This window comes from Semicossyphus pulcher, unplaced genomic scaffold (assembly GCF_022749685.1).
Source record: "Semicossyphus pulcher isolate SPU_LCO1_2020_fin unplaced genomic scaffold, fSemPul1.0.p SCAF_3, whole genome shotgun sequence".
Classification (NCBI taxonomy): domain Eukaryota; kingdom Metazoa; phylum Chordata; class Actinopteri; order Labriformes; family Labridae; genus Semicossyphus; species Semicossyphus pulcher.
This window is the reverse complement of record NW_027211704.1, coordinates 4,064,829-4,081,439: the sequence shown is the minus strand read 5'-3', so window position 1 is coordinate 4,081,439 and position 16,611 is coordinate 4,064,829. Positions and strand designations below refer to the sequence as shown.

At 42.5% G+C, this 16,611-nt stretch overlaps 1 protein-coding gene across 2 annotated transcripts; it reads left to right on the top strand.

The window, feature by feature from the left end:
• The first annotated feature begins 6,098 nt into the window (after positions 1 to 6,098).
• On the top strand, positions 6,099 to 11,360 carry csrp1b (cysteine and glycine-rich protein 1b). 2 transcript variants are annotated; one of them, XM_069677521.1, is made up of 6 exons: positions 6,099 to 6,196; positions 7,138 to 7,247; positions 9,152 to 9,320; positions 9,529 to 9,658; positions 9,764 to 9,857; positions 10,759 to 11,360. In XM_069677521.1, the coding sequence occupies exons 2-6, from the start codon at positions 7,139 to 7,141 to the stop codon at positions 10,833 to 10,835; spliced, it is 579 nt and encodes a 192-aa protein (XP_069533622.1). In that variant the 5' UTR covers positions 6,099 to 6,196; position 7,138; the 3' UTR covers positions 10,836 to 11,360. The 2 variants fall into 2 exon arrangements, with proteins under 2 accessions (XP_069533622.1, XP_069533623.1); XM_069677522.1 differs by having other exon boundaries at positions 6,184 to 6,234.
• Positions 11,361 to 16,611: the final 5,251 nt, after the last annotated feature.

Sequence of the window (16,611 nt, the reverse complement as noted above, 5' to 3'; positions counted from 1 at the left end):
GTTTATTAATGAGACTAGCCTTTGTGTGAGTCTATAAATAAATAAGTGGTTTTATATTGTAAAAGATGAAGATGATCTGAAATTGATTATATTTAAGAAGCTTAAACTTATTGCCATTTCTGCTTAAAAACATAACCAATCAATAGATCATCAAATAATCACTAATCACTATTAACCAATTAGATGTTTCAGCATCACAGTAAAGTTAAAGCATACAAAAACACGCTCTTGGAATTTGCAAAATGAGGCTTCATGAGACGCTTCAGGCAGAAATAACACAACAACAACATGAAAATCAGCCACAGTGGATTTAACACTAAACACTCTGTGCAGGAAGCCAAGAACACAAACACATTTACAGCTCGTTGCTATGCAAACACATCCTCAGCGTGGAGTCAGCTCACCTCCTCCAGCTCTTCCTCCTCACCTGACAACTTGGCAGAGCTTCTGTGAGCAACGCTGCCAAAAGAGAGCCCATTCCCCGGGGGGGAGTCCTGGCTTCACGTCAGGTCAAATGCCAAAAAAAACAGTGAGCCTGCGCTGAATTCCTGCATAAGACCAAAGTAAGCACTCAGCTCTCCTCCGTGCACTGATGGATGGACCCGAGCCCAGCCCCGTCCCTGCCTCTTCTTATCTCGCTTTGCCTCTTATCCTCTCCTCTTCCTCTGGATTGGATCCAATGAGACTCTGTCGCTCCCCTCCTTTATTTTCCCTCTCAGTCATGTGCACATACTACACTACTGGCCAAGGCGGATGTCCACAGTGCAGAAACAGAGGGCTAGTGTTGGCCAATCGCCGGCTATAAATAGGCTTCTTGAGTTCATCATTGTCTCTTCCTATGATGGTGAAGAGCCTGGAGGGCTCAGAGAGGGAGGGAGGACGACCAAGCATCACTCTCTGCTGGCTTTTACTTCCCGGATTGTATCGACTGCAGTCTGCCCTATCAGTTTCACCTCTCCTGATTCTCCTCTTATAGGGAGATATCTGAGCAGGCAGGAAGTGATAACAGCCATTGTTTGTTACAGTACGACAAAGAGAACTGGGAATAAAGGCTGCAGCACATGAGAAGTACCCTGGAGTTATGTTTGGATGGATTGGTTCATTTATAGTCACGCTGACCATCCATTCTGAAAAGGTCACGTGTTTTGCTCTAGCTTGACACAGTGAACCCCACCCTGCACGGTTGTTGAATGTCACAGTGCAAAGGATCACCAGTAAATGCCATACAAGGCTCGAGAAGTCTTTGTGTATCTTGCGTGACAAATACTCCACAAACTCCCAAGGTCACAGTCAATCACAGGGTCAGCAATGGAACCGCGGCGGTGAAATTCACTGTTCAGAGAACAAAAACCTTTATCTTATTTTTTTTTAAAAATGCTCCTTCATTGTGTGAAGAAAAACCTCCCACAGCTTGAGTCGCATGACAGCAGCAATGAAGAAAATAACTTCTAACCTTCCTGTACAACTACGATCTTATACATCGAGGTTCTCTTACCTGGATTCAAATTTAAAAAACAAAACATCCATCATCTATATCGCTGAGCCTGTTCAGGGTCGCAGGGGGCTGGAGCCTATCCGAGCTGTCATTGGGCGAGAGGCGGGGTTACACCCTGGATTGATCATCAGTCAATCACAGGGCTGACACACACAGAGACAAACAACCTTTCACTCTCACACACACCTACGGGCAATTTAGAGTCAACAATTAACCTCATGAGCATTTGGGCTATATGTGTGTTTGTGTGTTGGGGGGGCAGCCCTAAATAACAATCCTTTAAAAAAGGAAAAATTGTTTAACTAGAAGAAGTCATTTCAGATGGGGCAAATTTTACAGGCATACGCCTTTATAAGCCTTAAAGGAGAAATTTGCCACTGTCAGTCAACGCTGGTGTTCTCTGTAATCGATAGAAGCAATGACATTTGAAATCGGCGCCATAACTGTGGAGAAAGTTGTACAAACAGCTCGTGGTTTCTCCCATTCTACATTCCTACAACACCCAGCATGCATTGCGTCCCTCCCTCTGAAAAGAACTGCCCAGCGAGAGACGCTGGAGTGAAATACTACAGTTTATCTTATCTTTTAGAGCGGGACAGAATCCGAAATACGAAGAGAATATACCGGTGGATCGTCTAAAACATCTTCAGGTCTGCAGTCTACAAAGGCACAGAGCCAAATTGCTACCTACCATAATGGCATTAGCTCCCCATAACAGCATGATAGGACTGAGGCTAAAAAACAGCGAACTGGCCCTTTAAGATAAATTAGCTCAGTTGGTGGAGCAGGTGCCTCATATACAGAGGCTACAGTCCTCGTTGCACTGATCGCAGGCTCGACTCCTGGTCTGCCGATCATTCGGTGCATGTCACCCCCCACTCTCTACTCCCCACATTTCCTGTCTCTCTTCAGCCGTCCTATAAAATAAAAGGCAAAAAGCAAAAAAAAAAAACATCTTTAAAAAAAAAATAGAAATTAGCTTAAAAAAACACCCTGTGCACTGCCTGTCAGCACCGGTGTCCGGTCGCACTTGAAGCTGTTTGTTGGCACTAGCGTCTGCTAAATGAAATTGTAAACTGTAGCTATACCGACCAAAGGCCCCTGAGGTTGTTGTTCATACACAATCTCCCAGTGAATGATGTATTGAAAGTATGCACATAATTTTAAATTTAGCCGAGATTTCCAAGGGTTGATGATTGATTACAGCTGGGCCTGACAAAAGCAACCTTTATATGAAGTCAGCCGTCATAAAGAAATGTCTGATTGACCTGTTGCCTCCTGATTTATTAAACCCGTCCAGAAAGGCGAGTTATCCACTGGTTAGTCCACATAAAGACTGGACATCCCTTTCAGCAGACACACCTTGTAAGGCAGCAGCTTTTCCTCTTGGATCAGACAGATTTATCAGAAGTCAGCTCCAGATATCTCTGCTCTCTTCTTTAGTAATGGTTGTCAGAGACGCCAGAGCATCAGCAGGGAGTACAAACATCCGACCCACAAAGTCAGTGAGTGAGAAAATACGAAGCACACGACAGAGAAATCCACCGCAGGAGCTGTCACGGGAAAATGTCAGCTGTGGTTAAGAGCAAAGAAATCGAACACATGCAGATGTTATGAAATAAAAGTTTGACTGCCTGCGAGCTTGACAAAACATGCAACTTCATAGATCTATAATTTAATCTAAATGGTCAATTTGAATCAGTGCAGCTGCATCATTTACCAGTGTAAAGATAGTGATCTGTATTTCTGCTCTAGTATGAGGTTAAAGCGGACTTCCAGCTTGAAGGTCGTTTGAGGTTCACATCCATATTTGGTGCACAGTTTAAGATCTATAGCTCTTTTCTTTTCAGAGTCTACAGACTCTAAGACATTGCTGCAGGACAATGATAAGAAAGCTGATGCATGAACCAACCAGGGAGTGTTTTTAGTGCCAAACTGAGGAATGCTTCTCACTTGCCAAATCAGTCATCTTACCTCAATCCAGCCGATCATGTGTTCCACTTATTAAAGATCAGACCGACGGAAAAAAGGAAAGCAATCTTCTGAAACAAGCGAGACGGGAAGATGGCTGCAGCACCGGCCTGGCTTAGCATCACCAGGGTGCCTGCTGATAACTGTGAGTTGTGCACTGCGAAGGATTAGCAAATTAAAATCAGCATTAACGGCATGTTTTTGGAGATTTGGAGAATTTTTTCTGCTCTCTGAGATGATATGATAAACCTCCTAGAACACATGTTTAATTACACCTCAAGTAGGTATAAGGAAACATTAGTGTTCAATTAGAGGCCACATGAATGTAAGCCCTACATTCACTCTCCTTTTAGCTATGTTAAGGTCACCAACACCTGAGGGAAATATTTGGCTCTTTAGTTGTTAAATGTTTCATTATGTTCAAAAGAAAGACGTCTTACTTTGTCGACCCTAAAGAGTGAACCTAAACAAAAAGGTTTAGCGAGGTTAAAACCAAAACAATGAGCTGAAAGACGCTAAAATGCTCTGCAGAGGGGAGGGGGGACAGATGAAAATCGTCTGTGGGCTCATCACTGGAGGCAACTTCCTGTTCCCTCCAGGAAGTTCAGCGCAACTTTTCCACAATTTTGGCCAATCAACCCATTTCCCCCATGGGCGTTATCACCAAATACTGATCTTCATATGTCTGCTATGTTGTATGAACATCGGAAGTATCGTTGACTGTGCCTTTAAAATCTCCAGAACGCTGCATGCCAGAGACGTGCTATTTTTTATTGCTGTGAAGCAGAAAGCCGCGCCGTTCTGAAGAGGCTCCAGTACAATCGGCTCGCTTTCATGTCCTACCTGATCTGGCCTAAATCTACATTGTCTTTATGTACACTCTATGCACGTTATTTATCTAAAAACTGTTACCCGCTCGCTTAGCCACTTCCTGGTGCCTGTAAAGGCCGATCAATAATTCACAACAAGACTGGATGCAACTGCCAAAAGAGTCCTGTGACATCTGATCGTAAACGTTCTAAAACTGGGCCGTTCACATCGAAGCAACGCAACTCACAAAGACACAGCTGACCGTCTCCATAGCAACGACGCACTGACATACCCCACTACTTCTGCGTTAATACTATATGACGTTAGTATTAGGCCCAGGTTACATGAATTAACTAGCTGGATTTCTGTTATCGTTATAAAAAGAAGTGGATGACAGTGACAGTGACGTGCTCACAATGTTAGCTGTAACACTGATTAATAAACGTCGGAGACAGAGAGTTTGGAAAGAGAGGATCTGGAGCCGTCTTTGGCTACTGCAGCACCAGAGACAGGGTGCCTACGCCAATTTATGCTGTTTCCTGATTGGCTGAAGTGAAACAGGTACATCATTCAGTTCTAAAACTGAATTTGGAGATTTGACAAGTCTGGACTGGGCTTAACTTTCCACCAACCAGAGGCTCTGTTACAAATGTGAGTCAGTGTTGCTCTAAAAGAGTGTTTGTACAGTGAGATGTAATGACTCAGTGACAGTGGTTTCATAAAAGTGTAGCACCTGAAACTGCTTAAATGTAATAAGTAATATGTTGATTCTTCTTTGGGCGTACAGATAGCATTTAAATATTCCATGGTAATTTCCTTTAGTTTAGTTTTAGTTTAGTTTTAGTCAATCCATTTTTTTCTGTTATTTGTCATCTTCACACAGAACTTGACCGGAGGTGATGCTTCACTGGAGCATTTGGAGCTCACAGTGGATGTGTGACATGTTACAAACGAATAAAGGCTGGACAAACATTGCAACTTTTTTTTTTAAATCTTCAGGAAAATCAGGCATTTTAGACCAAAACGATAACAGAAAAAGCACATGAAATCCTGGACTGGATTATAGTATATAACATGGTATTACTGAATAAAGTGCTGTCACTTTTTTCTGAAGTAAAGGTACAACTACGTCAAACTATATTAATTCAAAGGCAGTCCTATTACAGAAGCTTTAAGTTGATTTAACATTTCAGGTCAACTTCGAAACATTTAAGCCATTTCTTTAAAGTAATCATCGAAGAGAAACATTTACATTTATTGATGTTTTGCTCGTTGCTTTTTGGCACTGAAGGCCTCATAAGGACAGAACAGTGACCTCGGGCGCCCTTTAGCTCAGCAGTTAAATAGGTGGCCCTCGATGTGGCGGCCCCGGTTTGACTCCCACCCTCGGCCGTTTGCCACGTCATCCCCCATTCTCTCTTTCCCTGTTCCTGACACTGTCCACTGTCCTCCATCAATAAAGGCATAAAAAAGGCCAAAAAAATAATCATTAAAAACAGTGACCTCTTCTTTCCATTAGGGGTCACTGAAGTGCAGAATTACTTTGAACCTTGAGAGTGTCGACTCCTTTACAGACAAGTTACCGTCCATCTGTTGCTTTTTACATTTCATTTTGTCTATTACAAACAGGAAGTTCTTTGTTATTTACACGGTCAGTTTGGATTTTTTAATGCCTGGAGATGACGCCATGTAGTCCTCCAGCCTCCACATCCATCACACACCCTCACTATCACCCTCACTCTCCTCCTTTTCTCTCCCTCTGTCCGTCTCTCTGTGTCCTGACTCCTCCCTCAGTTCAGCCCGGTGTCCTCTCAGCCTCCCTCCGCTTCTCCTCATCAGACCAGTGTCTCCTCTCAACTCACTCATCTCTGAATACAACTGAGCAACCACAGACAGGATCAGCCTTTCACCTCACTGCAGGTAGGAGGATTACGTTTTAAGAAGAGAGGAACAGACAGGTGAATACCTCAAACATGTAGATGTAGACATTAATAGTATAGAGACAAGTTGTTGGCAAGTTGACGTCTTGTTTTATTAATTTATAAAAGACGAGAAAGTTTAAGTTATTATTTGGTCTCATAAAGAATTTTTTTAACTAAAATTATGGATTTAAGATTCAGAGACAAAGTTACTTTTTTTAAATAACTATAAAGTGGTGCTATTTTGTTAAAAAGGCCCATTTTTAAAGTTAAAAATATCCTCTTATTGTCGTGGATTTGATGTTTTTTATTCGCATATGTCTCCTGAGCATCAGCAAGAAAGGCATCAGATAAGAAACAACCTTGAACAGCTGTGATTGCCCCCTTAAAAACACCACAACAAAACTTTTTGCCCTGAGACTATGCTGTGCCTTAAGATCATTTGAGGATTCCCACTCAGACCATTTGTATCGTGGTTTGTTTAAGGTCACAGCTGGTAACGTGTGCGATGACAAAATGAAATGCAGGGAATTTCCTGTTTATTCAGAGCGATCAAGCTGACAGCAGGACTTTCTGCGTGGATGAAACCATCGGCTGATGAGGTCATCATCGCCATAAAAAGACATTTCATTCTTGACAGTAAGACCTGACGTCACTGTATCTGTGTGAGGTCAAGTTGGAGGTTTGGTGCCAGCAGGTACTTTGCATTTTACAACCAGGCATGAAAAGTCCTCCTAATATCTACCAGTGCATTCAAACAGAAAGGAGCAGCGCATCACAGCGAACTGTTCCCTCTCCTTTTATAGGTATTGTTTCTTCTCGCCTCGAGTGCTGCAGATGGTCTCTGTCTGCTGAGAAACACTCTCACGTACCACAGAAGAGTGATGTTGTGTATACAGTGAATGAAAAATGTACACACACGCCTCCCCCGTATGCTTACAGAATGCCTTTCGGAGGAGGGAACAAGTGCGGCTGCTGCCAGAAAACCGTCTACTTCGCTGAGGAAGTGCAGTGCGAGGGGAAGAGCTGGCACAAATCCTGTTTTCTGTGCAGTGAGTATTTAAGTTCTCAGGTAATCTGCTTTAGTCCTCCACAGACACCGAGCGTGTAAACCACTCGGAAATCATAAGAAGTGCCGCGATGGAATTTAAAGTATTTGGCATCAGAGTGAGAAAGTGAGCATCTGCAGGTTTTTCGCACAGACATCTCAGGCCTTATTAGGATCCAGTGGAAACATGTGATAAAGGGTTGGTCTTCCTTATATGGCAGAGGAAGGTACACACACTCCTCCCCTTCAGCACAGGGAAGTATTTATCTGAGGCAGCTTAGCATGTTGCTGGTATGCCATTTTCCTCATTGAAATGTCACGCATAGTTTGTGGCAATGTCAGAGCATCTGTGAAAAACAGAGTTTGGTTTTTATGCTGTGCTGTAGATTAAAGAAAAAGAATATTTAAATTATTACAGATGTTCTTGTACCATTCTTTTTTTACCAATTCCAATACCTAAATTTGAGTATTGAGTGATACAGAGTGCCCCTTCAATAATACAAAAATAAACATGATTATAATTTAACAGCCAGAAACTGTGGCCGTGGTTTAGGTCAGTGGGTAGAGCAGGCGCCGCATACACAGAGGGCACAGCGCAGCGGCAGGCTCGACTCCCGCCCTCGGTCCTTTGCTGCACGTAATCCCCCACTCTCTCCTCCCAATATTTCTCTCTTCAGCTGTCCTATAAATAAATAAAAAACTACCAACCATGCATGGATGCGACATGATTGTTATCAATATCAGGGGTGGGAATCGCAGGGTAACTCACGATACGATACCCACAATAACGATAATATTCATTACAGCGATTCTGCAATTATTGATATATTGCAAGACAATAGAATGATACATCACGATATCTAATCTAATAAAAACATAAAAGAAGTATTGAATTAATATATCATTCAATGCAAGTTGGTGTCAGTTTCACAGATTTTGACACAAATTGAGCTAAACGATGCGTTGACTCAAATTGGCAGAGAGATCTGTCTCGAGCGCGGAATTTCTTCTTAATTAAAATATTTGGCGCCAGCGATACGATAATTGTGTCACACCAGTCGGGGCGACGATATATTGCGATATCGATATCTGGTCCCACTTCTAATCAATATTGTATGGCCCAGCCTGCTACACTGCAGGAATACTAACCTTGAAACAAGCTAAGCTAACTTAAGTGGCAGCTTACAGCCCCACCTGACTTCCTGTGTCCTCCGATAAGTGTGGAAGAAACGCTGCGTTTTGTTTTTTTTAACATGAAACTGCTTTCTTCAATGTTTTTACTTATTAAAACATTTGATTTAGATATACAGTATATAAAGAATTCATAATTATTATTTTGCGATGGGTGATGCTAACACTTTGCTAGCTAAGCTAATGTAAGCGACAGCTCAGCTTGCTGCCCCACCTGACTTCCTCTGTCCTCCGAAAAATGTGGAAGAAAAGCTCCTTTCTTTTTGCATGAAACTGCTGCCCTGTTTATACTTACTGGAATTATCTTAACAATTGATTTAGAAAATATATAATTATTAATACTTATTGTGAGATGGGAAAACGCTCATTGCTAACATTTTGCTAGCTTAGACGTTAGCTAGCACCAAGCTGCTGTTTGCTCTCATCACATGACCAGTTACCTGAGATCTGTTCTTCTTTTCCACGCTTAAACTCTAGTTGCTATTGGCAGTCATTAAACATTATTGTGTTGAAGGTTACTGTAATGAAAAAGAAGAAACACTTTGGGCGGGCTAATAAGTCTTGGATCAGAACCGTGCATTGACTGGCCTACTAACAGGCGACTAATGTCACATTTGAGACAGCAGGCATTTTCATAACTTTCTTTAAGTAACGCATAAAAAAATACATAAATTTGTGTTTGTAATTGTTTTATTTGTCCCTTTTCTTTGTTGTAAGTGGTCTGCAAGAAGAACTTGGACAGCACGACAGTCGCCGTTCACGTGGATGAGATCTACTGCAAATCATGCTACGGCAAGAAATATGGGCCAAAAGGCTACGGCTTCGGAGGCGGAGCCGGCACTCTGAGTATGGACACAGGAGAGGGATTGGGAATCAAGCCTGAAGTGTGAGCAAAACACCACCTGACTACTGTTATTTTAATTGTTATGAAGAGTATAAAGCTGTAAACTTTACATAAGAATGTTTGAGATTACCTTTTTAACAGACAAGTGTGCTCAAACAAACTTCTGTATTAGAAGCTCTTATGACGTAATGCAACTTTGTAAAGCCCTTTCTTCACTGTCTCGCTTAAAGCACTTGTTACTTCTTGACAGACAAGCTCCTCATCGTCCTACAAGTAACCCCAACGCCTCAAAGTTTGCCCAGAAACCAGGAGGCTCAGACGTGTGTCCTCGATGTGGGAAGACGGTGTACGCTGCTGAGAAGGTCATCGGAGGAGGCAATGTAAGAGAGCTCCGCTGACTTTTACGAGTTTGTAAATCGTGCTCTAAATTCAAATTGATTTTTGAGTTCTGTTCTGTTCCAACAAACTCTCTGCCCTCTCATCAGTCCTGGCATAAAAGCTGCTTTCGCTGTGCCAAGTGCGGCAAAGGACTCGAGTCCACGACGCTCGCCGATAGAGACGGAGAGATCTTCTGTAAAGGTTAGTTGCTTAAATCATGCTGGATCAGTGGCTACGGTTTAGCTCAGCGGTTAAATTGTGCAGAGCATATAGTCCTTGATGTGGCAGCCCCAGGCTCGACTCCCACCCTCGGCCCTTTGCCGCATGTTGTCCCCACTCTCTCCTCCACTGTTTCTGACACTATCCACCGTCCTCTCTCTGTCAAAAAAAGGCATAAAAGGCCAAAAAATGTATCCAATAAAAACCATGGTGGAAAATTTGAAAAGCTGGCTATTCTTATAATCAATTACCAGAATTACTGATTTTTTTCTTGATCCAATTTCTACTCTGGGGATTTTCTTTGTCCTATGTATCATTATATTGAATATCTTTGAGGGTTTTGGTCTGTTTGTACAAAAAAACAGGTTTGCAGATGCTACAGAAGGCCTAAGGAATCTGTAATGGTCATCTTTCCCCATTTGCTTTCATAGACCAAAGGATATGTTGATAAATTAGAAGGAATAATCTACATATTAACATGAAAATAATAGTTACTTGCAGCCCTCGCATAACACGATTGAATCGATACTAAATGACTATATTGTGGTACTTGCAGTTGTTTCCAGAGGCTTGAATTAAACCACAACAACTAACATCTTGACCTCGACCTGCAGAGCAGAAGCAGTCGCTCTGAATTATTGCAGACAGGACCGATAGGTCAGCAGGCCCTCTGACCTTTTGCCATTTAATGTATTCAAATAGGACTTCATGTTTATCAGCTGTCTGATTTAAACAAGCCTGCTTACGAATAAAACTGTCTGCGTTTCAGATCCTGTGGTTCTTCCAGCTGAGATTTTGTAAACCATTCATTCTTGTAATTCAAACTCAAGCCTGCCAGTGTATTATAAACAGTACTTCTAAAACTCTGTCGTGTCATTCACAGGCTGCTATGCAAAGAACTTTGGTCCCAAGGGCTTCGGCTTCGGTCAGGGAGCAGGAGCTCTGGCTCACTCCAAGTAGAGCCCGAAGGCTCGGCTCACCTGCGACTGACCTCTGCGCTCTGATACCATCGCTTCCAGGATCCTTCAGTCGATATCTCGCCCATTTCACGCTGCCCTTTTTCTCCAGCTAAAGGCAAAGAGGAATGAAAGAAGCACACAGCTTTTTATTCGAGTTCACACAGCAGATTTGCACTGAATGTTTGAATCTGGATGATGATGTCCGACTTTATGACTGGTTGAAAAATAAGATACTGAACGTTTTCTAACTCAGCAACACAACACGCTTCTAAAAAACTCAGAGACATTTGTACGGCTGTTTTAACCGAACTTGACAGATGTTGAGTTTGATTAATATCTAATCTGTCTGTGTCTGAGCGAGAACAAACTAATATGTTTAAAGACTGACTGCTGTGAATAAAGAGCCTCACATCATGCCTCAGTTACACTTCAGATCCTTCTGCCAAACATGTCAACTGCTGTACATACTGTCTTAAGATGCGCGTTATTGCTGACACACACAATAAATATCAGGCTAAATCAAAAACACGATTATGTCTTTTTCCCTTTTATGCAAAATTTTTCAAGCGTAACACACTTCTCATTGTCCCTTTTGCGGCTCTGGTCTGATGAAATCAGTGTTTACATGGCTGTGTGGGTGTGTTGTTATTCCTTCTAATCATCGTCAAACAGAGCAAAACGCCAGCTGCTGTGGTGAACAACGGAGTCGCAGTGCTCGGCCCCGTCGCGGCCTGCGCCGAGGAGCTGGCACCCTGACCGGAGAGCCAGGCAGCTGTGGTGGTGGTGGTGGTGGTGAAGGGTGCAGCTGTTTGTTTTGGCACTGACCGCAACATGTGTGAGTCACATCAACGGCAAAACGAGGTCTGAAATCCACCCAAAGATCAAAGTATTACACTGGGATCTGTTCTCGGGCCTTCACATTTTTGATTGATAGTCAATATTTGGAACAGAAATGTGTTTACTCTCCGACCTTATACTCGAATGTTTGCTCTAAATATCCTGCTGAGTATGACAACACCAAGGCCATACAGGTTAATTCCCTTCAGCCCTTTATCCACCAGAGGGCAACAGAGAGACCCGATCTGACAGTAAGTAATCAAGTGGAAAGATTCATTTCCAAAGTCTTATTTATTTTAAATAAAAAGCTAATAATTATTACGTTTAAAAAGGGACCAATTACACCTCTTTGAAAGCAGTTGTTTTGTATGAATTGCAATATTTTAACACTGTTGTTTGTATCTTATTATTGAAAATGAATTGACCGTTTCCTTAAACCACTCCACCAAACAGCAACTGTCCAACCTACGCTTAGCAATAGTGGCCAGGCACAGCAGGTCTGTCAGTACTGGGTTTCTCACATGTTCAAGTGATGTGTAAGAGGCTGTTGCAATTTCCAAAACCAACAACACAAGAGCAAAAGTGTGAGTTTGTCTGCTCCACAGTAAGCTGCAAAAGTTAGCATACACAGCAGCTAGCTGTTAGCTAGCCCTGCATTATTGCCAAGTAGCATTTTATTCAAACTATTTTTTTGGAGGTAAAGGTTATGCTAAAGATAATAAAAGCATCATTCATGCCATCAAAGTTTAGGTCTAAGTCGCAGCCTTGTCCTGTCCTGTATTGGATTTGGGGAAGTTTAAACCTCTCTAGCTTTGTTAGCTTTAGCGTTGCAGCTACAGCTAATTCAATCTGCTAGCAATCATTCTGGCAAACGATTGGTGATCACTGGCTACTAAAAGAACCCTGTGTATTTCTACTAGTGTCTGAAACCAAGGTCTAATTATTTAAAAAAATTAACAGGCCTACTGATTTTGATCATTAATTTTTCCTTTATTTTTACCAACTGCTTGAGACGAACTTCAGAGAACAGGAAGCCTGACATATCAACAGCAACTAAAGGTGCACGGCTTATTGAATCGTTTCTTCTCCTTATTTCAATTCAATCCTTTTGTTAAATATTTAGAATAACAGCTGCAAAGTTTAGCTGCAGTAAATTTAAATGCTTCTTTTGGTTAGAGCCTTAAACAGTACTTTAAAGCAGTGGGTCAAATGTGGAAACTACTGTATAATAACCTGCTATATAATCCCTTGGCATCTGTATATATGAGTCAGTGTTTCCTAGAGACGGTCCAGCAAACACACACAGGTCTTTGTTAATCCTGCTGTCATATATACAGCAGGTTTACCATGAGCTGCCGTGAGCCAACAGTCTGGATCTCAGCGTCATTAATTAGATCAGCATCAGAGACTTTAAAGTCCTGACTCAGCGCGAGCAAAAGAAAAGTCCTGCAAATTTTAACCCTCAAACCATCAGAATGTAATTATCTCTTATGACTGAGAGAGGTAGCAGGGGATGAGAACAGCCTGCATCAGAGAGTTTAAACAATGCACAATGACTCTATAAATATGAAACTGTCAACAGTGTTGGTGGCCCAGCAGGTCACAGTCACCACGGTCTCAGGAGGTTGACAGCTCTCCAGTTATCCCACAGAGCTGCCTGCTGCTCCTGCGTAAGCAGGAGACAATGAGGCAGCATCACATATGTTTCCACAAATGTACAGCAAGTCAGTGTGACGTGCAGCAGTATCACAACACTGTTTTTAATAATATGGACACGTCAGATGCAGTGACACTGTGAAAATAAGTCTAGCTGGCTGTTTAGAGTGGAGTGGTTTGAAAGATCTAATACGGGTTGGTGCAGCGTCAGCCGTATTTTGAGTATTGTACCAGACAGTCATGGTGAAGACGGAGCTGACTGAAAAGGTGAAGCTCTCAATTTACCAGTCGATCAACGTTCAAACCCTCACCTATTGTCATGAGCTTTGGGTAGTGACAGAAAGAATGACATCACGGATACAAGCGGCCAAAATTATCTTCCTCTGCAGGGTGTCTGGGCTCAGCCTTAGAGACAGGGTAAAGGACTCAGACATCAGGAGGGAGCTCGAGAGGAGCCAGAGGTGGTTCGGCATCTGATTAGGATGCCTCAGTGTGGAGGATTTCGGCGCACGTCTACGGATTATATATCACACTTGGCCTGGGAAAGTCTTAGGATTCCCCAAAAGGAGATGGAAAATGCTGCTTGGGAGAGGGACACCTGGGCTAACTTGCTTAGGCTGCTGCCACTGCGACCCGACCCAAGATAAGCAGAAGAAAATGGATGGATGGATGGAATTCATAGTGTAGAGAAAAATAGATGCCTGTTCATATTTATACAGTACCAGTAATGGTTGCTAATAGAAAAGCATGTTCAGCTGAAAACGAGGAGCCTTAAAGGAGAAGTTCGCCCCTGGAAAAAGCCACTGTCAGTCAAAGCTGTTGTTCTCTGTAATCGATAGAAACAATAATATTTGAAATAGTTGCCATAGCTGTGGAGTAAGTTGTACAAACAGCTCATGGTTTCGCCCATTCTACATTCTTACAACACCCAGCGTGCATTGCGCCCCTCCCTCTGAAAGGAACGACCCAGTGAGAGACGCTGGAGTGAAATACTACTGTTTTCCAGTCAGGGACATTGATCGCTGCAGGCAACGGCTCAGAGCGGTACAGAATCAGAAATACGACGAGAATATATCGGTGGATCATCTTAAAAATCTTCAGGTCTGCAGTCTACATTTCAAACCTGACGATTTTGAACGAGACATGACATCGGAGGCGGGCGTCCTGGATTGAGGAAGTGTAGTTAAGCGAGCTCCCTGGCCTCCACCAGATGACGCGTTATACATAGTCTGGTGGATGTTTTCCAGGGCCCATTGGAGAAGCGGATAGCGTCCTCCAAAGGCACAGAGCCAAATTGCATTTTTTTCTACCATAATGGCATTAGCTCCCCATAATAGCATGGTAGGACTGAGGTTGAAAATCAACTAACTTAGCTGATATGTACATGACTGTAGCTTTTCTGCAGGCGTGTCTTTTATAGAGCAGCTTAGGCATTGACTGAAAAACATCGCCAGTGCTGCCAATGCAGCCACTGTGTAAATGCGGCCTCTTCGCAAACCCCTTTACTGGATTTTTTTAAAGAACCAAAGTACCGTTTTTCAGCAGCAGAGAAAGAGCTGAAACTAACAAATGTTTTCATGAACTTGAACCAACATGAACCAATTGTGAGAAGAGAATTGTCGTGCAAAGTTCTTTGTAACACTGCAACCCTCAGTCCTACCAGTCTGCTTTGTAGATGTATTGTAAAACAAGCTGAGGTTTACTTGTTATTTACAGGACTTTTGTTCATTTGCTATGAGTTACATGTTTCTATTTTTAGTCAGGTAGTCCAGTCGATTGGTCTATCCACTGCTCTGGCTACCTCAAAGAGAGTTCAAAGCTGCTAAGAAGTGTTACTACACATGTGACGTCTAACCTCGTGCCACTGCTGCACAAATGATCCTGTGGATGAATCTTAAGACCTGTTGTCCTTGCATGAGTGATGGAACACTCGGACCCGTGTGACGCGTGCGCAAGCAGACATTTTTATCTGTATTTACATGAAATCACACACAAAGTCACACAAACACCAATCAAAGAGCGGCAGCATCACATGGTGCTCCAATTTGTCTATGTTTAGTCAGCTAAATGCATACTGGAAACAGCATTCCTGCCTTAAAACCACAGCTTAGCTTTGTCTGCAGCTATTATCCTAATCAGACCAAGGGGGCCCTGCAGCCTCAGGGGGGGCACGGCACGTCTCCAGCTCACTGTTGGCAGGCAGAGAAATCTCAGACATCACCTTCGCTAACAGGACAAACTGTTTGGCGGCTGGATGTTTGCCTCAGGACCGGAAAAATAAGTGCAACCGGTTTAAAAGAGAAGAGAAGCTCCGACAAGTTTTAAATAGTTAACCCGTGTAAAAGAAAAACACGGATTAGCAGCGGAGTGAAACCTGCTGAAGTGAAAGAGGACGTTCATCCCGTCCTGGCACACAGAAAAGTTCACACACATTACAACAAAGCAGCAGAGAGCCGTGATCTGTCAACACAACATGACAATCATGATCACTATTATCCCCAGCCCACCCCCTCTCATAGCGTGTGTGTGTTTCTATTTATGTTTGGTAGTGATAGAGGAGGAGGGACGAAGGGGAGCAGGAGGTAGATATTCTGCTGTGTTCGTCTCTCCATCTCTGTGAGTCCGTCTGCATCCACAGCATCAACTCAGAGAGGTAAGGCCAGAAACTCTGCTTTAAAATAATCAATTAACCTGCTTTAATAACACCAACACTTAAACCTTCTTATTTCCCCCAGTCGGTGTTTAAGGTTGTGTTGGTTTGATCTAAAAATTGATTTTACACTGGATTTTTTCAGTTAATTGATCTATTAATTCAACTAATCATAAACTAAAATGTAAAAAGTTTAAATGAAAAATCCCATCTGAAAATAATCACAAAAACTTTAATTTTTGTACGATATGAATTGGTGATATGGAAAGAGGTTCAGTATATTAAGGTTGGGACAAAATATAGATACAGCAATATATCATTATCCTGACTCGTGCAGTACAATTATCGATCGGCTGGCACCAAATATTGATATTTAATTTACAAATATGCGGTGCTCTGAACAGATTTCCCTGCGATTTAGACTCACTCGCGTCGCTACTTCCTGACTCCTCCCGGTGACACTTATGACAGGATGAGGGTAACGTGAACGGAAATCAATTGGCCGAAGAAGAAGTTAATCAGATATCGTGCTGTATCTTTATATGATTGTTTTGCAATAAAGTTATCGCAGAATCGCTGTATCGTGATCGCTATCGTGGGCCACGAATAGCGTATCGTATCGTGAGTTATCCTG